The sequence below is a fragment of the Misgurnus anguillicaudatus genome, chromosome 25, assembly GCF_027580225.2.
Source record: "Misgurnus anguillicaudatus chromosome 25, ASM2758022v2, whole genome shotgun sequence".
Taxonomy (NCBI): domain Eukaryota; kingdom Metazoa; phylum Chordata; class Actinopteri; order Cypriniformes; family Cobitidae; genus Misgurnus; species Misgurnus anguillicaudatus.
In genome coordinates this window covers 28,779,598-28,805,401 of record NC_073361.2, presented here as the reverse complement: position 1 = coordinate 28,805,401, position 25,804 = coordinate 28,779,598, and the positions used below count along the sequence as shown (strand labels likewise).

The 25,804-nt window shown below is 37.0% G+C and overlaps 1 protein-coding gene across 2 annotated transcripts in view; it reads left to right on the top strand.

The window, feature by feature from the left end:
• agap3 (ArfGAP with GTPase domain, ankyrin repeat and PH domain 3) overlaps positions 1–23,673 on the top strand; it is a 226,151-nt gene extending 202,478 nt beyond the window's left edge. For both annotated transcript variants that reach the window (XM_055182407.2, XM_055182406.2), the window contains exons 17-18: positions 18,900–19,155; positions 21,681–23,673. In XM_055182407.2, coding sequence (XP_055038382.2) covers positions 18,900–19,155; positions 21,681–21,869 — 445 coding nt within the window. In that variant the 3' untranslated portion in view covers positions 21,870–23,673. The remainder of the gene's footprint in view (positions 1–18,899; positions 19,156–21,680) is intronic.
• Positions 23,674–25,804: the final 2,131 nt, after the last annotated feature.

The following is a 25,804-nucleotide window of genomic DNA, read 5'->3' as shown; positions in this document are numbered from 1 at the left end:
ATGCTCCACGTATTAGGCTGGAATACCATAGTAGTGTACCATCAAAAAAGCATGTGCATTCATTGACCTTTGTTTGAATACTACAACATCTGTTTACGATATTAAGTCAGTGACGTGCCCTGCTGCTTTGAAAGGATTTCCTTGAATGGAGCGCACAAATAAAGATGTAACAACCGCCCTACAAAAGTGTGCGTGCAGGAGATAGCATGTAAAAGGAGATAACCCTTTCGATCTACTCACCACCCGCGGTGTCGCAGCTTCTCTCTCTCTCTCTGCCTGTCTCTCGCCCTTTCTTCTCTCACTCACCGCCGAGTAGCGTCTCCCAGTTATCTATCGAGTGGTTGGCGGGCTGCAGCCGAGTGCTTTTGACTTGATGAAAGATTATTGATGCTGATATCTCCTCACACTTCAGTCGTCAGAAGCGGCTCACTGCCGGAGGAGAGAATGTTTTTCATTGTCAGGAGATTCTGATGGTCCACGGCGTTCTCCATTTCTCCTGTTCTCTCTCGCGCTCGCTCGCTCATTCTCTCACCCGTTTTGGACTAAACTGAAAATCTCATTACCGTCATAACTGATTTTCCTGAGCCAAAGATGGTGAAACACGTCATGTGTAGAGATTCCACATCTACTGCAGCATTTGTTTATTTTTAACACAATATGACAATAATTCCTAACGTTAATTGATTAGGCTTGATTAAAGGTACAGTGTGTAACATTTAGAATGATCTAATGACAGAAATGCTATATTATATGCATAACGATATTATTCGTGGTGTATAAAGACCTTACTTAATGTATTGTTATGTGTTTATTACCCAAGAATGAGAATACACCAGGGGTCCCCTTACATGGAAGTCGCCATTTTGTTCCGCCATGTTTGTACAGTAGCCCTAAACAGACAAACTGCTCTACAGAGCGCGTTTTGTCAATACTGTATTTTGTCTTAAACAACAACGTGTTCGTCCTGTGGCAGCTACCGTAGCTCCTCTATGCATTTCAGTGAATGGTGGTTGCAATTCACGATCTTACTGCTAGATGCCGCTAAAATCTACACACTGCACGTTTAAGATTTATTCGATTTTGTTGAAATCACCCAAAAATGAAAATTTTGTTATTATCCATCGAAGCGGATCTAGAAAATTATTTGTGAGGCGGCAAGGGGGTGGCATGAGAACTTTGAAGGGTGCCAACACTGGTGAGCATCCTTGCGTGGTTCTCGTGGATTCAAGAGATTATTTACATATTTGGAGTATACACTGGGGGGCACATTTTTGTATTGGTCTATAAAAACGAAATAAAGACTAATGTGTGATTGACTTACCTAAACTTGATAGCTGTATTGGAAAGACAGATACATTAAATTAGATGGTAAGGTATATTGGGTTAGGGTAGATTTTGGCAGATTTTTTTGCTTGTTTTATGCACAATATCACTTAAATTTACACACTGCAATTGTGTACCCACTAAATTCTTAGTATTGTTGTCTTGTTTTCAGTAAAAATATCAAAAAATTCTTTAATTAAGATGCTTTTTCTTGATGAGCAAAACGACCCAAGAAAATAAGTGATTTTGTGCATAAAACAAGCAAAAAAAATCTGCCAATGGTGTAAGCAAATTATTCTTGAATTTAGTGTTTTAAGAAAAATGTTCAACATTTTTTTCAGTAAAAATATCTAAAAATTCTTAAATTATGATATATTTTCTTGATGGGCAAAATTACCTAGGAAAATAGTGTTTAGACAAAAAATATATAAAAATATAAACTTTAAGTAAATTAGTGCTTAAAACAAGCAAAAAAATCTGCCAATGGAATAAGAAAAAAAATTCTTGAAATAAGTTTACGTTTTTCATAAACATTTAATTCAAGCACAAATTCGCTTAAATTTTATACTTTTTGTCTAAAAACTAGACTTTTTTTCCTAGGTCATTTTGCTCATCAAGAAAATAACTTTTTATTTTAGATATTTTACTGAAAACAAGACAAAAATGCTATGTAAGAAAGTCATTTTTTCCAGTGTGGTCTTTTTATCTCATCACATTGAAGCGTCGCTGCTGTAAAACGGTCATAGAAACTGATTAAATGTATATATTTTATACATTAGGATAGGCTACCAGTCCAAGGGTTGCCCATTGGGTGGCACAGCTTTTTCTTAGGGTGGCAGTTGCCACCCCGTGCCATCCTGGTAGATAGAAATCCATGTTACTCAAACTATATCCCATTTGCCTTTTCGGGCAAGATTTATACTTTTTAAAAAAGTCTTTAAGAGCAGAAATACGCAGTTCAATTGTGTTGCTCAGCATTCAAATACAAATAAAGTTTTTGTGTTTAGTACTGAATGGTCAGTGAAATTACAGCAGTCGCACCTCGAGTTGTTTTAGGTTCGTGTTGGTCATTCGCACACTGGTATAAATGGGACATTTTGGTCTGTCAATTATATATGTGGTTTGACATCAGTGAGATGAGTAATAGAGCTCATTTTACTGTCGTGTAGTCAGGCAAGATTGATTTAACTCATCACGGAAGTGAAAACTAACAGCTGAGTGAGGGTGACAGTCTCAATGTTTTCTGACCTCATTTACAGCCCAGATGACCAAATTAAACACCAACACGAGTCATGTGCATTCCTATGAGCTAAACACATGTGACATTAGGTGTAAATGCATATAGCGCTTACACTATAGGGTAAAGTCAAGGCCATTTTTTATATACTTTATTAACACAAGTGATATTATTGTAAACATGATGTAAAGCATATGTTCTGTAGCATCTTCTTCTTAGCATCAGTAAGTGTGTTTATAGTAATTGTTATATTTTGGTATCAGTTATATTCTCTCTCTCGCTGACATAAAACCATCAGTTTTCATTTCCTCTACCTATTAGAATTTTAGCTCTGTATGTCGTTGACATGCATGGAGAACTTAATGCGATTCACCTGCTGTAGGAATAATCTGTTTCCAGCAGTTCTAATTATAAACATTTTTTTAATTATTGAGTAGCGTAGATCGATGAAGGAGCTCTCTAGGTAATCTATTAAGCAGATTGATAGATTTATGATAGATTTACACAGTTCTGTCATGAATTCTTGTGTGGCCATAAATCTTGCTGAGCGAGACGGAGAGAGGGAGAGAGAGGTTGGCTCATCTGAGAGTGTTTAGGGCCTAAATTAGAAATTGGCAGTTGTGTGTTTTGTCGTGTTTGCTCTAATTGTCTGGCACCCGTGTGACACAATGCTGAGATAATTTTTTCAGCCGTTGGTGAGACGGGACGATTTGTACAGACAACAAGCATGTACAGTACGCAGGTGAATAACTTTCCCAGCACAGATGCAAATGTGTATTGTTCCAGTTATATTTTGTTATCCCGGACGAGCCCCCGCTTATTTCACAGCTGTATGTGGAATAAAGCAATGTTTTCCTACCTGTATTTGTATTATGTAGCCCCATCAATAAAGCTAAAGTACTTGTTAATTGGGTCCAAATGACAAATGTATTCCTTTAATACTGCTCAGATGCTAACTTTATTATTCATTTAACTTAAATGGCCAATATTACAATATACTACAATTACAATATTTCTCCACTTTCATAAAAATCCTGATCATTTAATCACCCCCATGTCATCCCAAGATGGGTCTTTCTTTGTTTAGTCAAGAAGAAATGTTTTTGAGGAAAGCATTCCAGGACTTAAGTGGACCTCAACTGTTTCAATGCAATTTTAAAGGACTCTAAACGATCCCAACCGAGCCATAAGGGTCTTATCTAAGGAAACGATCGTCATTTTCACCCAAGAAATAAATAAATGTACGTTTAAACCACAACTTCTCATCTTGTGACACGCCAGCGCGACCTTATGTATTACGTAATCATGTCGAAAGGTAACGCATTACATATGTGAAACGCACACTTGCGAACCATTTTAAACAATAAATTGACACAAAGACATAAATTAGTATCATTCCACATACAACAATGTCTGAATGGTCCTCTTTCTCCACACTTGTAAAATACGTCATGCGTGACTTCGACGTGATTACGTAATACGTAAGGTCATGCTTAAGCGTCACACGGCTAGTGCAAGACGAGAAGTTATGGTTTAAAAGTACATATTTTTGTTTGTTTTTTGGCGAAAATGACGGTCGTTTCGCTAGTCAGGACCCTAGTACCTCGTTTGGGATCGTTTGGAGCCCTTTGAAGCTGCATTGAAACTGAAAACCGTTGAGGTCCACTATATGGAGAAAAATCCTGGAATGTTTTCCACAAGAAACTTAATTTCTTCTCGACTGAACAGGGAAAGACATCAACATTTTGGATGACATGGGGTGAGTAAATTATCAGATTTATTTTATGAAAGTGGAATTTTTATTTAAATATACAGTCTTTGGCCACCATCACCAGCTTTGTTGTTTTAGCAAAGTGTTAATGTCCATCCATATTTATTTTTCACTCTTTTTTAAGATACAAACAGAAAATACAGTAAATATACAAAATGAAAAACGAAACAATTTTCAGAACTAAATATCGTCTTCAGGCATCAGTCAGTATTTAGTGTGACCTCTCTTGGCACAAAACACATTTTGTGCTTTTTTTAAGGAGACTGAAGTCTTCAAGTCATTCGATTTTAATTAGAAATTAGGATTTCATTTTATTTTGGTTTAAAGGTGCAGTGTGTACATTTTTGCGGCATCTAGTGGTGAGGTTGCGAATTGCAAACAACGGCTCAGTCCACTGCTCACCTCTTGCTTTTGAAACACATAGAGAAGCTACAGTAGCCGCCACCGGAAAAACATGTTATCGACGGAGACAACTTAGTAAAAAAGTTTGTCCGTTAGGGGCTTCTGTAGAAACATGGCGGCAAAAAAATGGCGGCTTCCATGTAAGAGGACCCTCTGTGTGTGTAGATAAAAACATCTCATTCTAAGGTAATAAACACATAACAGTTCATTATGCAAGGCTTTATACACCCCTGATAATATAGTTTTATAAATTATTTTGCATTTCTGTCAAGAGATCCTTCTAAAAAATACACGCTGCACCTTTAAGAGATCCTGCAGCTGCCAGCTATTGCTCAAGTGGAAGGGAGTTTACCCTAAATACTTGACACTTCAGCTTATACCTTATACTGTTTTTAATACTACATACACATTTCATGTATTTTCTGGTTGTATTCTAATAATTATATATATGATCACTATACAATTGCAAAAACAACAAATCTAATGGTAACATGGTGCCCTATTTTGCGCAGTACTGTATATCTACATCTGTATCTATATATTTGTGACATTCCTTCATCTCTAATCTATTGTTTCCTCACTCTCTCAATCTATCTTTGCTCTTTTGAGGCAGAAAGAGATTGTGCTCCTCTCAATTTCTCAAGCACACACACACACACACACCAGTTGTGCCTTTGGCCAGAGCAGGTAATAGCTCTGATGATCCTCCAGTTTGTTTCAGAAATAATTTGCCGTTTCGTCTTTGCCCATAGGGCAGCCGCAGTAATACAAATGAATCACTTCACTAACCTCTTACCCTCTCTCACAGTCAATCCTTCCTCTGTGTTCCACCTGTTCTTCTGTTCTCCCTTTTATGGTCAAACCTTCCTCTTTTTTTTCCATGATGCTCCACTGTTGTACAGTCTTTTACTGGATTTCGTAATACTGTAGTTATACTATGGATACGGTTTAGATTATCTTAAGAGTGGAAGAATTTGCTGCATGGACACCTGATGCATGTTATCAAGCTGAAACAACAAATTTACAGTATATAATTGAAGAGTTTGGTTCCAAAACGCAATAAATCCATTTTGACTAATTTCGGCAAAAACTTGTTTTCTATACCAAGAAAGTGACAAGATGAAAACCACTATTTTCTATTACTAACGTTCACTTAGCATTAAGGTTATAATAACATTAAAAATTCAAATCTATAATTTGATTTTCAAAGATTTAATATAAAAACTGATTATTTTTTTGCAAAATGCAATAAATCCATGACAAGTTTTTTTTTTCAAAATGCTATAAATCTATTGAATCAAGCTTATTCACTGTATCCCCCAGAGTTAGATAAGTCCATACATACCTTTCGCATCTCCGTGCGTGCTGTAACTCTGTCTGACGCAGCCCCGCTAGCTTAGCTTAGCACAAAGACTAGAAGTGAATGGCTCCAGCTAGCAAACTGCTAGCCTGGTGCAACCAGACTCTCGTACATTCATTTCATTTGTACAGAGGGTCTGGCCACGCTCCATTGCAAAGCGTTACTTCCGCTGAGGAGGGTCCTCTGTTGAAGTTTAAAACTATTGGATCTGCCCAGAGTCACTCTGAATCTGCCATAACCAATCGCTAACATTTGGTCGTAACGTATGTCACTCAGTCTGGCGCACGACCTCAACGTCTGCGTTCTTAGCCACTCCCCGCTGTTCGCTGATTGGACTTGCAGATTTTTGCCGGAGAAAACGAAACTCTACAGAGCAGTCCCAGACGTTGTACTGAAGCGAAATGAAAATTAAGCGAAAGAACGTAGGAGGGCGGAGCCAGGCTAGCAAACTGCTCCCAATAATTGACAAAATAACGCGAACATTTTCCTATTTATATGTTGTGATTTGTATAGTCACACCATGTACAAATAACATGGTCATATGAGACACAGCCATCTTTTAACAGTATATATACTGGGAACTATATTGCTCAGAAGGCGAATCACTGCTACTTGGGCGGAGTGATTTGCACAACTCTGACCGAACTCTTTGCTCCTCACCAGGGGGCTTCTCGGGTGCTGCAAGCTAATCACTCCGCCCAAGTAGCAGTGCTTCGCCTTCTGAGAATATAGTTCCCAGTATGTATACTGTTTTTTGTCACTTATTGGTAGCAGTTTGCTAGCTGGAGCCATTCACTTCCAGTCTTTGTGCTAAGTTGAGCTAGCGGGGGATGTGATTTGTTGAGCGGATTTGTTGCATTCTGCAGAGAAGACTGGCGTTTATTGTGTTTTAAGAAAAAGGGGAGAAAAGATGACAACACGGCAGATACCGGATTTTGCGTAAAATTAAGAAATATACTTTTTAAAGGTACAGTGTGTAGATTTTAGCGGCATCTGGTGGTGAGGTGGTGCACTGAAACCAAGTCCCGCCGCTGACCCTTCCCTTTCGAAGCATATAGAAGCTACGGTAGACACCACAGGACAAACATGACATCATCTGAGACAATGTAGTGACAAAACTTTAGGGCTACTGTAGAAACATGGTGGTGCAAAATGGCGACTTCATTGTAAAGGGTTCCGCCGTGTATGTAGATAAAACTGTCTCATTCTAATGTAATAAAAACAGCGGTTTATTATGTAAGGTCCGTTCTATACCAGTGAAAACATAGTGATCTATATTATACTGCATTTCTGTCAATAGATCCTCTTAAAATATACACACTGCACTTTTAATACTGACTTGATACAATACTGATTTTGGTGGTAACTATTTTTTCATTTTTAAAAATGGCGTTTATCACGTTTGGAACCAAACTTTTCATTTTCTTCAGTTTGTTTTCATTTTTACTCCAACAAATGCAAAAATAGACAAATGTTTTGGCAGTCAATTTAACTTGTATTTTATCATTTAGAAAAATTAGATGTTCATGATTTGCAATCATACAGTAAAGATAATGGAAGCCCTTCATTAAGAGGTGTTTCGCATGTTAAGTGCCCAGTACGTGAAAAATGCTGATCGTCATTTATAAAAGTGTACTGCACACATTGAGACCATCAAAAGTGAAAGTGCATGCCACAGCATTAGAATGACTCATGGCAAACACCCCCCCCCCCCCCCTCTCTCTCTCCTTTACAAACACTCCATCCCTGCTGAGCTGGCTGTAAGACCCCGCCGCCCCTCTGTTTGATGTGTCTTTTGAGACTTTAGGGGGGTTGTTTTGTGTTTGTATGTGCCCTTCAGAAGTTCCCCTTCCTCTGAGCCCCTCTTACCTCCATGAACCCATTCACTTCCTTTCCCTGCCCTCCGATTGGTCACTTTTTGCAGCAGGCATTCACCCTCTTCCACGCCTCCATCATTTGTGTCCCTGATGGTCCACTTTCACTTGCATGTCCAATTGCTTCTTCAGCCTTCCCGGAGAGTCACCTCCCCTTGAGTGTGCGCTACATAGGGACCCAGAACTTCCCATCCAAGCCTCTTGTTGGCTCATAAATGGCTGTGTGCTGTTTAGTCTGGGTTGAGTAATTACCCTCTTGTTTCTTCCCCTGTATTGAAGTGCGTTCATGTGTTCCTAAAATTCTAGGTCAGGCTGGAAGGATCATTTAGCTTTTTTCAATGATCATTTGGGTCAGGTGAGATGAGACCTGGGTCAGAATGGCAAAACCTTTGCTTAAAAGTTTCTCTATAGCTAATCTCTATTGACTCTTTTCTTATTGGTCGTTTTTTATACATTTACGTGTATTCGTTTGGCAGACACTTAATCTAAAGTGACCTATACATTTATTTATCAGTACAGTATGTCTGTTCCCATGGGATCAAATGCATGACCTTTGCGCTTATTGCATTGCTCTACCTGTTGAGCTACAGGAATGAACTTTTCAGTTTGTAGTTTGTCTTAAATTTAAAAATGCAAATCAAATTTCTAATGGACACAAATGTGCCATATTATATATTTATAATATACAGTTTGGAAGGTTTGGACTTTTCATTCCAGATTAGAAAAATTTTGATTCAAAACCTTATAAGTGCATCTGACATCGTCTTTCATGTTTTTTTCCATTCTGTCAATATCCTTATGTATTCGGTAAACTTTCCTTAAACGGGTAAAAAAACTCTTGCAGCTCGAAAGTTAAAATCCGACGTACTTTCTCCGTCGTTTATTCAATTAATCTTTCATGCACTTGGAGGACTTTGCGGAAAAATCAGCATGGCGTTTAATGAATTCTGCCAACAAACTGATATTTCTAAATGGCCTGAGGCTGGAATTAAGCAGATTTGAAGTGAAAGTATTTGATGAACGAATAATACGTGCCGAGTGCATTCAATTCAATTTTATTTATAGCGCTTTTCACAATTGGTAATTGTTTCAAAGCAGCTTTACATTAATAGAAGCAGAGAAATAAACACAGAAAAATCGACAGATAGCATAACATAATACAGATAGCATAAGCAGCAGAATTTGCTGGGGCTATGAATCAACATTATAAGTGAGCATATTACTAATGTAACATATAGAAAACTTTTTAGCCGGGAGAAAAAAGTCCTAGGAGGAAAAAACCCTTGGGAGATATATATATATACTGTATATATGTAAACGAGTAAGGAAATTAAACCGGTACTGCCAGTGGTCGTTGGTCAGGCATCAGCTGGGCATCACGTTGAAGGATGGCTAGTAAATCGTGGATGTTCCGACCTTCACATTTACCGGAACTGTTTGTCACATTGTCCACGGGATCGAGGACGAGTCAATGAGAGAGAAACAAAATCCTATTAGCGTAGGGGCCGTTCACATGTAATGCAAGTGTCACACAGTGATGTCGTTTAAGTCAGCTTGGTTCCAGAAAGGCTAACTATTGCGGCATAAGTATATTACCCATAGTTGAGGATTTAGCTAATTTGTGGGCCCAGGGTGGATTTATGTATGGGGCCCCCCATCTGATCTTTAAAACTGTCACAGAATCACATTTGACTAAGGCCAGAAGCCCCCCTGTCGTCGTTAATACTAACGTACAATGGCAAACGGTTCTGACATACTATTCTCAAGACCATGGGAAAACGCCAAAATCGCAACCCGACCATACGTGCCAAATTAAGACTCAACCGACAACTAATTCAAAGTTTCAACATATTTCTAAAGAATATTCAATTTGATATCATTATCTCATAGTTGGCGTTTTGCATCTGAGATTTTCATTTGTTTGATTTGTGAAATGTTATTGGTAAATATTACTAATCCCCGCCCACTTGGCCTTCATTACATCAGCAGAAAAGAAAAATTATGAGACGGAGAAACATTTTCTTTTTTTCCTTTTTTTTTTGTTACTTTATTTATTTGTGTTTATTGCATTTTGATGACAGATTATGAAAACAGACACTTCTCCTTTAGAACAACACACACTGATAAATCATGCGCAAAACAGATTTTATCATTAAACTAAATGAGTTCAAATTCATTTCGTGTTGATTTTAATGATTTATCACGGAGTGATTGAATTACTTAAATGCTAATTTTTGTTAATTTTCCTTTTAAACAGTATTTATAAGCAAAGTTGAAAATAAGAAATGACTGTCCCGCATTTGTCCCTTTTTCAAGTGTTCTCACACTCTACTGTCCCCCAAGCAACCCTGTTATTCACTGCAAATATGTGTGTATTCGTGTGTTGTTATACGTGTGTGTGTGTGTGTGTGTGTGTGTATTTGTTGAGGGGCAGCCATGGGCCTTATTTCCTGAATGCGGTTTCTTTCCCCTGCAGAGAGAATCTTCTCTCCATCTCATCACTCTTTCCTGGCCTCCTTGTCCCTCCCTCGCTTTTGACACGCTAAAGCTGCACATTTTATTTTTCTTCCTCCTGCCGAGAGGAAGTGTCTTTTCATGGCTTCTCGGCTTTCTCTCATAAACCCTCCACACAGAGCACCGTGTTTGGATTGGGTCTCCATTTCAAACAAAAGTCCGAGGCGGGATTACCAGCCCCTCTCTTCCCCTCTTTCACGCTTCTCCTTTCAACTGGAGACGGCCGGGGCTGTTTGAGAAACTTGTTGCTGCTTCTGAAATCTTCCTCGTTCGTTTTCCAAGACATGTGACCATAAACCGAGCAAGAGATGGTTTACGGTCTGTGGACAGAAATGATTTGGATAATTTATGTGTATGAGACATGTAGATGCAAAAAGATTTTTATATTCTTACCCCCGTTTTGTACCCAAACCAATTAAATTTTTTTCTATTTGTAAAAAAGTTATCGTAGCTAAGGACAGACCTATCAAGCTTTACAATCAACCAAATAGTGTCAATAAAGACCAGATTTAATTGGTGTTGTGTATACTAGAGTTTATTATTAAAATAACAAATATGTCATTGACTTTATTCTACTGTAAGTGAACTCTCTTCCTCATGCAATGCCTTAATAATTGTAATAATTATTATCATTATTATTATTATTATACACTGCAAAAAATACTTTCTTACTTAGTATTTTTGTCTTATTTTCAGTAAAAATATCTAAAAATTATTAAATTAAGATGTATTTTCTTGATAAGCAAAACGACCCAAAAAAATAAGTCTAGTTTTTGGACCAAAAATATAAAATTTAAGTGATTTTGTGCATAGAACAGGCAAAAAAATTTGCCAATGGGGTAAGCAATTTTTTCTTGAATTTAGTGTTTAAGAAAAATTTTCAAGGTTTTTTGCTTACCCCTTTAGCAGATTTTTTCCTTGTTTTATGCAGAATATCACTTAAATTTTATATTTTTGGTCTAAAAACTAGAATTATTTTTGTCGTTTACTCATCAAGAAAAAGCATCTTAATTTAATTTTTTTTTTTAGATATTTTTTAACTGAAAACAAGAAAAAATATTAAGAATTTTTTTCTTGAAAATCATTTTTTTGCAGTGTAGCTTTTGGTGCTTTTTAAACACCAAGTAATTTTTTATATTAATATATTTTTATTAGCATTATAATATAATATAATATAATATAATATAATATAATATAATAATATTTTATAATATAATATAATAATTGTATAGGACTTTTCATATATAAATGCAGCTCAAAGTGCTTCAAGTGTAAATACAAATATTAGCAATACAATTTTCACACAATATCATAGCTACAGAAAACTTTTGTATACACATTGTTTGAACAACTTAATAATATTTACACAGCTCATTTTGGTCATTTATTTGTTCATTTTATAACAAAAAAAGTTGATGAAACTTTTATTCTGTTTTATTCAATTGACTGTCAAGTCTTTAAACGATGTCCTTTTGAACTCTTGTCATTATTTATGGTGATTATAGTGTCCGTAATGAAATCTCTTCTGCAATGAGACAGAAGTCATTGTACCTCATTAAACAAGTGTAAACTTCCCCCCCTCCTTTCCAAAATCCTTTGCACTTTCAAACCTGTTTCTTTACCGTCCTGTCCAAAAGCTTTGCGAGTCGCCATCCTCCGGGATTCCTGTAGAGAATTCAGATGAAGAGAGAACAACAGGGTTGGGTCCCTTCAGAAGAAAAACAAGCTTTGAAAGATTGACTGCTAAAGGAGGAGGGACGGAGGGCTAATTACACACAAACACACACACACACACACACAGTGAAGAACGATTCACTGACTTGAGTCCATTCAATTCCTCTCTGCTTTCTTCACAAAGACCTGTCAGGATTTTCAGAGGAACACTGTTACAGATGTGGCCTTCTTCATTAACTTGCGCCATTGTTGCCGTAGTGACTTACGCAACTCTCGCTCGTACACACGTGATTATCTTTGGGGGGATTGTAATATAAGATGGCACGAGATAACGGGTTATCAGCGTAGTGATGATGTCACAACATTTGTTCTGCTTCATAAAGCTTGTTTCGTTCCACTACGCCGTTTTAAATCCTGAAAACTAACCGCTGAGCCTTTTTTAATTAGCCTTGAAGTGGTTCGTTTTTGGATTTTAGGTCAATATTTTTTGGGGTGGTTATTGTGCGATTTTAATGTGAAAAACACTTTTGCTAGGTGCATTAGTTGATAAAAAATTTTTTAGGGAATTCACAATTTGTGGTAGTGGTGCGAACAGTGGTGCTCGCCACTATGATGCAAAGATGTTTTGGGTGGTTGCCAGGGTGTTATGCGGTTGATATGGGGTTCTGGGTGGTTGCTACGCTGTTATCTTTAGATATAGTGCTCAAGTCCCTCTTTCAGTGCAAGTCTAATACATTTTTTCTTAACGCCTGATCAAAATTGTGACCCTGCCAGCGGTGGGAAATATGCAATTTCTGAATGCAGAACTTTTCAGTCATAAAAACAACTGCAAGGCCTGAAAGAGATCAAGCCTCAGCCAAGAAAAAGTAACTAAAAAGTAGCGTAAGCATTACAAGTAACTTTTCCCAACACTGAGTATTAGTATAGCATTAAGCTTTATATGCTTAAATATCCATTTATGTTATGTTTAACGTGAGTTATGAGCAATGGTTGTAATGCTTGCATTATGCACTTATTATTATTTTGGGAAATATTTGCTTGCTTCTCTGAATTTCTTATACTAAACTTGAAACTTGTACTGATTGTATTTATCCGTTTTATATTATTATTTTACTTTTCTTTCTTCCCTTGCTTTTCTTTTTGTGTTTATTTGTGATGATGAGTCTGTCCCCCATTAGAGGGGCATCTCTGGTTCAGAGGGTAATGAAGGGGCATGGTTTTGTTTAGACTCCACAGTCACTGCCGCTGTGATTAACATATGCATATGAAGTAAACAAAACCATGTGACTTGGATGTTTCCTATTGGAATAATGCTGCTTTCCATTCAGACCAAAATTTACTAGAAAAGCGGTATGGGATGACGTGGATGTACAGGGTTCCCACGAGTCCTTGAAATCATTGAAAGTTTGTGAATCTGGGGGGAAACAATTCAAGGCCCTGGGAAGTTTTTTAAAATATACATACATATATACAGGTCATTGAAAGTGCTTGAATCTATTTTATACAAGAAGTTTTCTGAAAAAAATCCATATTATTCCCTGTGCAGTGTAGGATAATATCATAAAAATTCTAGACTTTATAAGCACACGTGCTAAACTGTTCACTTTAAATGCTTATATCTTCTGTATGTGAATGTTGATTCATACCAAAATGCTTTTTTGCATAGTTGTGTTTGACACATGAAAACGTCTCGGGTTATGTAAATAACTGTTGTTTCCTGAAAAGGGAATGAGACGCTGCGTCTCTTGCCATACTTCCTGCGTCCCTGTAACGCCGTCTTTGGCAATATTTCAGATACCGATATACTTCCTAACTCCCACGTCACCCTGTCTTTGTCGTTAAGCCTCACCATTGTTTGAATTTGATACACACATTCTGATGCACTTACTCTTGGAGGCGTCCCTTAAAGTGTCACCGCAGTGACGCAGCGCGAGTTCCCTCAAAAGGGAACTGTAACAATATATCTTAAAAGGTAACACGATGTAACCTTGTTCTCACTTGAAATGTGTCTCCACATTTAGTCCTTGAATTTAAGGGTATTGGACCTGGAAAGCCCTTGAAAGGTCCTTGAATTTAAAGTTAACTAAGGTGTGGGAACCCTGGATGTAGCCATTTGAATATTATATTTAAACATACTTATTTATTCAAAATATCAATAATGAACTAGGGGTGACCCCGAATAGTCGAAGATTCGATGCATCGATAGGAGAAGCCTGATTCGACTACCAATCTCACAGTCGAATCGTCGCAGATGTGTTATGAAATGAGGATCCTTTAATTTTGGCCGTATATGGTGCACTGTGCACAACTCTGATTTCACATATAACAGCTTTCTCCCAATATATTAATATACAGCATATTATTATAATTCTGCAAATAATATGTGAAGTATCAGCTTTCAATAAATATTTTTAAAATGCGTTAATAAATCAAGCAACCCCTGTGACCGGGCTACACGTCCATAAGAGGTTCCTATGTTAATAAACCATTGCCTCTTTGTTTCTACATTTGAAAGCAAAAGCTGGCAATTTTGGCTATATGTTCATTCTTTTAATAATTTCTTTATTTTATTTTATTTTATTTATAAATCACTCTGGGTTATCTGATGTATCTATTTGGCTTGTGTTTTGTTTTCGTGCACGCACATATTTGTTCTGCACTTTGTTACTTCTGACCTTATTTTATTAAAAAAAAAATATTTATTATAAACGTAAATTCTGATCTAATTTAAGTCTGTACATTTTGGATTGCTTTTCGTTGTATCGATGTTGCGCTATTGCGTGCTGGCCATGCTTGCGCATGCAATTTAGCCGAACGTGCTAGATGAGCTTCGTCTCATATTTAGAAGTTCATCAAACTAAAACATTAAAAAACTGATGTTTTCGACGGGTATAAGTTTTTAAAATGTATTTAGAACATAGTGGTTATATTGCCAAAAGTTAAACTACAAAACAGGTAAGCCGTTTCTTTAAATTTCTGTGATGAAACGGAAAATATGTGCACCGAACCTATATTTATGCCTGACACGACGGTCTTTCTTGTGATTTATTTAATATTCTCGTCGGTGTTCACTTTCAAATGATAGAAAAGAGATTCCTGAAATAAATAATATCATCAGTTGTTTCTGTATCTAAAGTGAATGGAGATGATCAAAGTGAAAGCAAGCAGGTATTTCTGTGCTAAATAATAACGCGTAGTGTCTATAAAATCATTAATTTCAGTGTTTTTATAAATTTTATATAAAGCTTATAGTTTTTATAATTTTCAGTAAGAATCACAAATTATTTGTCATTTCTCATTTGTCGTTTTTTTGGTCATGACTGCGTCGATGCGCTTAATCTCCAAATTAAATAAAAACACTGAATTAGCAGCGGAGGTTTCCAAGGCAGGATCACCTTTGTTATATTTTTAGGTTTAGTTATCAAAATGTTTTTTTTGTGTGATGTTCTGTAGATCGTGGCTTTAAAATGTTATGAGGAATAATTAAACAAATGTTGCCTAACATTTTACCTTAACAATATATAGCTAAATGCATCGTCAGTTTTGTCTTCGTTCATCACTTGAAAGACAGTTTTGGTCACTTAATCAGAAACTTGTTTATGTGTGCTGCTTGTGAAAGAAAATAAAAGTTATCAATTGGTACCTGGTCTGACCCCCTCCCAACCCATGCACACACACACATAGATGATTCGACTATCGGTCGACTATGAAAAGATTCGACAATTCTGATTCGAATATGTAAATCCTTAGTCGAGGACAGCCCTAAATGAATCATATTTTTATGGTAACACTTTACAAAAAGGTTGTATTTGTTAAAATTCGTTGACATTGTAGTTAATATTAACTAACAATGAAGAATACTTGTACAGCATTTATTAATCATAGTTCATGTATATTTCAGCATTTACTAATATAATTTTTAAATCAAAAGTGGTATCTGTTAACATTTGTTAATGCACAATGAACTTACATGAACAATTGTATTAGCATTAACTAACATTAAAGGAATAGTCTACTCATTTTCAATATTAAAATATGTTATTACCTTAACTAAGAAGAGTTGATACATCCCTCTATCATCTTAGTGCGTGCACGTAAGCGCTGGAGCGCGCTGCGACACTTCGATAGCATTTAGCTTAGCCCCATTCATTCAATGGTATCATTCAGAGATAAAGTTAAAAGTGACCAAACACATTAACGTTTTTCCTATTTAAGACGAGTAGTTATACGAGCAAGTTTGGTGGTACAAAATAAAACGTAGCGCCAAACTTGCTCGTATAACTACTCGTCTTAAATAGGAAGAACGTTAATGTGTTTGGTCACTTTTAACTTTATCTCTGATTGGTACCATTGAATGAATGGGGCTTAGCTAAATGCTATCGAAGTGTCGCAGCGCGCTCCAGCGCTTACGTGCACGCACTAAGATGAAAGAGGGATGCATCAACTCTTCTTAGTTAAGGTAATAACATATTTTAATATTGAAAATGAGTAGACTATTCCTTTAATAAAGATTATTCATGTTAGGTAATGGGTGATTCTCATGAAATCCAGACTTAAATGGTGTCCAGCATCAGATTTAAAAAAGCCCTTAAAGCCCTTTTTTTTGCACATATAAGATTAAGGTCTGAACTTACTATAACCATTATTTTTAGGGGATTTAAAAAATATTTCCTATAGAATTATTTACATTTTTTAGATTATCATTACCGCAACATGATATTATATTAAATTCATGCATTTAAAACTCATGTTTCAGTAATGAGAACTAAAAAGTTGTCTAGGTACTATGACAAACAAAATTTCAACTTTTATCTGGAGAGAAAAAATAAGAGCTGCTTACCTGGTAGCCATCTTGAGTGTCACAGTCAATTATGTCCCTTACAACTAATTTTTTTTTAAATGTTAGTTTCTTGAGGGCTTAAACAATGATCAAAAATTGTTGCGGAGGATGAGAAAATTGGTCTTGGACACATTTATATTCCTTATTATTGTCTCTACATCTACCAATGATCACCAAATACCACATGTTTCTTTACTGTAAATGTTTATAGTATAACATGCACTGAAGCTTTTTATTTTTTAGATTTTTAATTATAAATATTTCCATGTCAAAGAACCCAAATCCAGTCATGGACGCATTGCTGTAATGAAAATTTTCCCCTTAAATGTGGAAAAAACAATGTATGATGACATTTGAAATCATGTGCAAAATAATACATGAAGAGATGTTTGCAACTGTATGCTTCTCATTTTGATACTCTTACTTTGCATTTAGTCCATTGTTTCATGACACCTCATAAGTCTAATTTAGCGAGAATCACCCTAATGCATTTACTAATGTTTACAAATTCAACCTTATTGTTAAGTGTAACCATTTTAATTTACTCTACTAACACCTTGGAGTTGCCTTTGGGTTGTTCATTGGAAATTAAAAGACAAACAAGCTGCAATTTCATGAACACTGAATGAGGACATAAGCACTTACTCCATAAAGCTGCTGTGTTATATAAATAAAGTCGAATAAAATAACCCAGCAAATAAAAGCCGCCATTTCACCATCTAGGTTAGACTCGATATAGTGCGGCTATGAGTAACCAACTTTTAGCCAAAATAAACTTAATCAATTTGGTTACATGTCGTATTTGCTTGCGGGTTGTCTGATATTTCATCATGTAACCAAAGTAAGCAGTGAATACAAGCTGTTGGTTTTCATTTATTTTATTTATTCTAGGCTATAATTAGACAACTATTACATTTTTATTGACCACCCAAATTTAGCTTGTTTTAACCTGGATGTCCGGGCTGTTTGGACGGCTATTAGACGTCTTGTAAACACAAAATTGCAAAAGAAACGGCAATTCCAAACTATATCGCACTTTATTTGTGTCGACTTTTTTTATTACATAAGCAGATCTGTAAATAATTCATTTCTGATCTGTAGCTGTCATTATCTGTGTCGATTCTGTCACCCTGTTGCTTGTGTTGTAAATGTTGGCGATAGCTTTGCTTCGGCTGTGCCATAACGGTGGCAGTGGCTTTGTAAAGTCCTGTCCCGATGGGACGCCCGTCTCTCAGGGCTCTCTTTACCCCCCTATCAGCTCTCTCTCTTTCTGCTGTCTGTCACTCACCCCGGCAAGGCAAACAACGGTTCTTTTCTGCTCCGCTTATCGCCCGCCGTGCAAGGTCAGTGGGTCAGACCTGCACTGAGCATGCTCAGATACACTCCTATCGATTTTAATTTGGCGGCGCAGCCCTCGCCATCGCCGTGAATGCCAGGAGAAGAGAAGCAAGGGGGCGAGCGGGTGATAGGAGCGTGATAGGAGTTAAGGCTCTAAGTGTTAGACTCCATTCTCTAATGCGAGTGTACCTCTTTCAGTCCTTTTCTTTGGGCCCTTCGATCTGGCGGTCTGCCTGTGGCCCCCAAGAGGTTTGAGGGGCCGATGTTGAGAAGCCTCCTTTGTGGGGATCCACCGGGCTGGACTGACAACACTGACAGCCGTGATAAAGAACACGGCTTCCCCCCTACGCACACACTCCCGTATTGTCCACGACAGACGCGCCGTTCACAATGTGTAACCTTTCGATAGCCGGCCAGACTTTAACCCTCTAGCTTCTGATGGAAAACCAACAAGTGCGGTTGAAGTTAACGCCGCGGAAATGTGCATGCGATTGTGTCGTTAACCTTTTCCCCTGTGACTCGATCGTAGTCTCAACCTCGTATGACCCGTGTCTCCTCTTACTCAGGGAAGAGAAGGAACGCTGGATCCGAGCTAAATACGAACAGAAGTTGTTCCTGATTGGGCTGCCGCAGTCGGATGTGCCGTTGGGACAGCAGCTGTTGAGGGCGGTGGTTGAAGATGACCTGAGAATGGTGGTTCTCCTGCTCGCCCACGGCACCAAGGAAGAGGTCAATGAGACGTACGGGGACGGAGATGGACGCACGGCCCTGCATCTGTCCTGTGCCATGGCGAATGTGGTCATCACACAGCTTCTCATCTGGGTAATGATGATGTGTTTTTGTATTTACACTTTTAAAAATAGAGGTACTATAAAAGGTTATTCACAGCAATGCCATAGATGAACAATTTTGGTTCTTTGAAGAACCAATCAGCCAAATTTTTACCTTTATATAGCTTTAAATAATATTTTATCATTACAAGGAAGATGTTAAAGGGAATATATAATGCAAAATACACTTTTATGAGACGTTTGGACATAAATGTGTGTTGGCAGTGTGTGAACACCCCACCCTTTATTTTTAATTCCCATTTAACCAAATTAGGCATGCTATTGTGATGCTCTTGTTAATGTGACATCACAAAAACAAAGTCCCGCCCATAGCCACCGATTGACTGGTTAATTTTACCCAAAAGCTTTTCTAAATGTGTTTGTTAGCATGTTGTAGCGCTAAGTAGTGAGGTAAGGTAGTGAGGAGCCGTAGCTTATTTGCATTTAAAGGAACACTCCGCTTTTTTGGAAATATGCTCATTTTCCAGCTTCCCTAGAGTTAAACATTTGATTTTTACTGTTTTGGAATCCATTCACCCGATCTCTGGGTCTGGCGCTAGCACTTTTAGCATAGCTTAGCATAATCCATTGAATCTGATTAGACCATTAGCATCACGTTAAAAAATAACCAAAGAGTTTCAATATTTTTCCGATTTAAAACTTGACTCTTCTGTAGTTACATCGTGTACTAAAGTAACTAATGGGACTACTTTCAGGCGCTGTGTTATATCATTGCGCCTCCTGCAGCCATGTTACGGCAGCAAAGTCCTTGATTATTACGCCGGAATGAGAGTATAGTTCCTAGCCATATCTGCCTAGAAAATCGCAACTTTTAATTTTCCGTCGGTCTTAGCACACGATGTAACTACAGAAGAGTCAAGTTTTAAATAGGAAAAATATCGAAACTCTTTGGTTATTTTTATGCGCGATGCTAATGGTCTAATCAGATTCAATGAATTATGCTAAGCTATGCTAAAAGAACCTGTAATCACGTCAGTACTAGAGCAAGCTCCTGATTGGTTAACATGCCGTGTTTTTCCACCAAAGTTCAATTTTTCAAATTGCGCGTTTCCCACCGCACTGTTAAATTCACGGCATTCGTGTGAACTAGACCCGCGAATGAGGCGGAATCGTGTCTGGTGCGCTAAACGCCTCATTCGTGTGGCGAGACCTCCAGACGCGCGTCAACGCGTCATCACATTGACTTAACATAGAAATCACTCATGCTTGACGTGTCTACTGCGGCTGGTGCTAACGCAGCATTACATTACATCTTGTAAAAATGGGCATAATATGTGCTCTTTAAAGGTTCTTTATGGAACCATATAGGCAAAATATTTTCTTCTATGGCATCTTAATTTTTAGAAGTATATGATGAGTTCCTACTGTCATGTTGTTTTAATCCCCGAACAGCTTTTTACGGTGGCATTGAAGTGCAATTTTATTTACAAGATTAAAAACAAATTTACAAGTTTTTTTTACAAATTTATAAGTTTTTTTAAACAAATGTACAATTTTTTAAATAAATGTACAAGTTTTTCAACAAATTTACAATGAGTGAACACATCCACAAGGTTTTTTTAACAAATTTACAAGTGTTCAAACAAACCCACAATGAGTGAATAAATTTACAAGTTTTTTAACAAATTTACAATGAGCGAACAAAATTACAAGTTGTAATTTTTAACAAGTTGTTACGTTTTTTACGGAAAGGGCAGGCACAACACGCCGACGCCACGCATCCGAGCCTCCGGTGGGAAGAAACCCGGAAGTATCACTGTGAATCTCATGAGAGTTGGGAATGCGATGTTGTGTATTAGGCTGTACATCCTATTAATGGAAAGAGAGTGATAATATATATCCTTTCATCTATTCCCGGGTGACTCAAAGGGATATTGGACCTTATTTTCAGGTAAGTGAAATAGCTTTAGTGAGCTAACGTTAGCTTTGCGCACGTTTTGGATGGCAGTTATCAAAGTTTAGCTAAATAAAGCTATTTCACTTACCTGAAAATTAAGTGAAATAGCTTTATTTAGCATTAATAGGATGTACAGCCTAATACATAACATCGCATTCGCAACTCTCATGTGATTCACGGCGATACTTCTGGGTCTCTTCCCACCGGAGGCTCGGATGCGTGACGTCAGCGTATTGTACCTACCCTTTCCGTAAAAAACGTAAATTTGTTTTACAACTTGTAATTTTGTTCGCTCATTGTAAATTTGTTAAAAAACTTGTACATTTATTCACTCATTGTAAATTTGTTTGGACACTTGTAGGTTTGTTAAAAAAACCTTGTAGATGTGTTCACTCATTGTAGATTTGTTGAAAAACTTGTACATTTATTTATTTTTTTTACATTTGTTTAAAAAACTTGTAAATTTCTTTAAAAAAAAAAACGAGTAAATTTTTAAAAAACTTGTAAATTTGTTTTTAATCTTGTAAATAAAATTGCACTTCAAGGCCACCGTAGTTTTTAGTTTAATAAAAAAAGTCCTTTTTCTCTCTCTGTCTCAGTACGGTGTAAACGTTAAAAGCTGTGATGCCCGCGGTCAGACGCCCCTGTTGTACGCCCAGCAGGCGGAAAGTCAAGAATGTGCCGACATCCTCATCCAGCACGGCTGCCCGGACGACTCCGGCCGTCACAACCCCAACGTCAACAACAACGCACAGTGCTCGCTCAACCGTAGCGTTAGCATCATGTAATCCCGTCCTGATGCTCCATCCGTAGTGTCTCCTTGAATTGATGTTCCTAAACAACATCCCTTCTTCCATTAGTGTACTGCTGATCCAATATTGCTATTAGGAATACTGTTCATACGTGTCATGTAAAGCCATTCACCCACAACGACTTCATGTTGTAACCAATGTTAATGTACAAGAAAAGACGACGGCGGTATTGACGTATCCATGCTCATTTTGTGAGAAAGGTAACTTATCTTGGGTGCACAGAACAAAAAACATCTGGGAAGGTTTGGGATAAAACAATAACTGTGATCGATTCAATGTTTTATTTTACATATCCAATTGTTAGATCCACCTAAATATTCATAAACCTTTTGTAAAGTGAAACATCAGTGCATGTTTAGTTTTTAAGTTGTGCCACCACAGTGCCCTTGGATGAAGCTCAATGACACTAAGACCGCTGCTGAAAAAAACTTTACCATCTTGTAGCATCAGTACAAAACCCAAATCATCATACTCATTACTATTTACATGTTGGCGTGATCACCTTACCAATACTGTGCTACTGTAGTTGCCTTGTGCGAGTTGTTTCTGGACCCTTCTGAAGTGACGTCATTACCGTACGACACTTATGTTTAAAACACTCAGTGCTAAATGACAAAATAAGATTCTCCTTTTTTTTTATTTGTGAGCGTGTGTTTTTGTTATTAGTGCGATGACCTTTGAATACTGAATGGTTGAAGATTGTAAGCGTGGCTGTTTTGTGTCCATTAAGATAATTCTTGTCGAATCTAATGAGATCGATGGGACGGACGATATGGATTATGTACAGATGTGTGTGTTAAATAGCTTTCTCTCTCCATTTTGCAGCTAGCTGTGTGTAGTGTGGGCAATTGGTGGATAAAATGACCATTATACAGTATACCCATCTGAAACCCTAACAGCCTTAACCCCAGGTTTATTATTTCATGTTTGGCCTCCATACTTGAAACTTAGACCTTGATTATTATTTTACACACGTTACAGTAAAGGGATAATGGTAGAAGAGATGTTTGAGGGTTTTACCAGATAGTATTTTATGTTTACATAAGTTTTACATTAAAGCAGGTACGGTCTCTAAGTACTTGAGTTCGATTTGTACATGCACCTCTTTATTTTAAGCTTTGGGAGATAATGGCATTGATTTAAAACGCAAGGTTTATTAGCTGTGCAAATATGTGTTTCTTTGTAACATCTAAAGTGGAAACTTTAAATGCCTTTTAATTAGGTTTTTATGCCATTTGATATTTAATTGTATTATATGTTTTTACAGTTGGATGGCACATGAACTTGATGTTATTTAATGTCGATAACATGCATTAATGCTATAATTGATTTTTTTATGATGACGAGGTTGGTTTTTGGGCTTTGGAAAAATGGGAGGTTAAAATGCATTAACGTCCGGTTTATTAAACGTTACAATGTAAACCTCTTTAAGTAGCCATATATCAGAAAGAGATACAGTTTTCCCACTTTTTTGGTACCTGATTTTGGGTCTCAGTGGGTTAGGGTTTGGGTTTGTATCCACGTTGTCTGGCCATTAAGGTACTTTATGTATTATATGTACATTTGACATATTTATAAAAGCAAGATGTAAATAATTCTTTTGTTGTTGCTTTTATTGAGCAGTTTGATAACTACTTTTTTGTTCCTTTTAATTTGCCATTGTTTAAATGCTCCTTCTGAAAATGATGGAGAGATTTAATGGGAGTTAGCTGTTGTGTGATTGAATGCTTGGCTGGCTATTGACATTATAAACACTCCAATAAAATGATTTATACCATGAGTGCCAAGAAACTTTGTCATTCATTTATCACCGGATTATGAAAATGTGTATTTTTTCAAGCAGATACTTATTTATCTGATACGTTTATCTTTTATCTTGCATGTTTTTGTATCAAGCTAATGGAAAACTTAAAATTTTTGTAATATTGTACTATATATTGTACTATATAAGGAATATGCTAAATCTACTCAAGGGCTTGTTTCTTAAAAGCTTTTTTGTGACCAAGGGCTACCGCAATGGATAAAACAATCTGGAGGGCTAATTTTTGATACAGTCAAAATGTTTTTTTTTTTTTTTTTTGCTTGATGTTTTATCATTTGTTTAAAATATTAACATGCATACAATAAGTCAAGCTAATATAAAATAATATGTAATAAATAAATATTAAAATTGAGGTTATTAATAGAATGTGCTTTAGCGGGCAATTCACAGACTCCAAGTGGGCAACCTGGTGCCTGCGGACACCGTGTTGGAGACCACTGCTGTAGAGTATTTAATTGGGAAAATGTAACCATCATGAAAAGGCTGCGTTGTTTTAACATGGTTGGATACAACATGGACAAACCCAACTGTTTAACTGGTTTAAATCTACAAAATGTCCACATCTGACTGAATACTGGGTTGAAACCAACCAGCATACCTTCTTAAAGGGACACTCCACTTTTTTTGAAGGAACTATACTTTTAAGGACTTTGCTGCCGTACCATGGCTGCAGCAGGCGTAATGATATTACGCAGTGACCGAAAATAGTCCCCTGCTATTGAAAGTAACTAAGGGGACTATTTTTTGGTGCTGCGTAATATCATTGCACCTTCTGCAGCCATGGTATGGCAGCAAAGTCCTTGATTATTACGCCGTAATGGCAGTATAGTTCCTAGATCAGCCTAGAAAATCTCAACTTTTAATTTTCTGTCTGTCTTATTACATGAAGTAACTACAGAAGAGTCAAGTTTTAAATAGGACAAATATCGGATTTCTTTGGTCATTTTTGAGTGTGATGCTAATGGTCCGATCAGATTGAATGGATTATGCTAAGATATGCAAAAAGTGGTACCACCAGACCTGGAGATCAACTGAATGGATTCCAAAACATTACAAATCAAATGTTTAACTCTAGGGGAGCTGGAAAATGAGCAATTTTCAAAAAAGTGGAGTGTCCCTTTAAAAATAAAGGCGCTAAAATGTTTTCCACATGATGCCATAGAACAGTGTTCTTCACTCCCAGCCCTGGAGAGCCGGTGTCCTGCAGAGTTTAGCTCCAACCTTAATCAAACACACCTGAGCAAGCTAATCAATGTCTTCATGATCACTAGAAGATCACAGGTAGGTGTGTTTGATTAAGGTTGGAGCTAAACTCTGCAGGACACCGGCTCTCCAGGATTGGGAGTGAAGAACACTGCCATAGAAGAACCTTTTTTGGTTTCTCAAAGAACCATCAAGACAAATGTTCATACCTGTATAAGAACCATTTCTGTACCTAAAGAACCTTTTTACTTAGAAACTTCAGATCTTAAAGGTCCCTTATGGAACTATTCAGACAAAAATGTTTTTTATGGCATCATGAAGGACCTTAATTTTTAGGAACGTGGAAGCATTATGGTGACCATATGTAGCCTACCATTTTTGGCCAGGATTTCGGGTGCGTCCTTCGGAAGTCGCATTTGTCGACTGTATCGAGACTCTCACATTTCAGTTAAAAACTTTAGAAAATTAACATTTATTTCTCTTAAGTCATACAAATTTTATTCTGTACCATTGCAGTTTTTTACAGACGCTAGGACACATTTCTCAATACTTAGGTCACTTTTGCAAAACTCTTCACACAGTTCTCCTAACCCACTTTCAGCTTGGTAAAGCAGTTAATTTCACATTCAAAATGCACTACAACTACCAAAACACTTTATTCGGGTCTTAAATCAACTCATTCTACCAAAACACTAGCAAAGGTTGACAGCCGACAAACACACTTTGTCACCCCCAAAACAATGACCTAAAAAACACTAACAACATGCATTATACAACATTTTCTTGTGTAAAACAAGGGACGCATCTCTGTTTATAATTCACTGCAGTATGTTACTGGAATGAATCAGACATGATGCAGAATTCATCAATATTTTATGTAGTATAT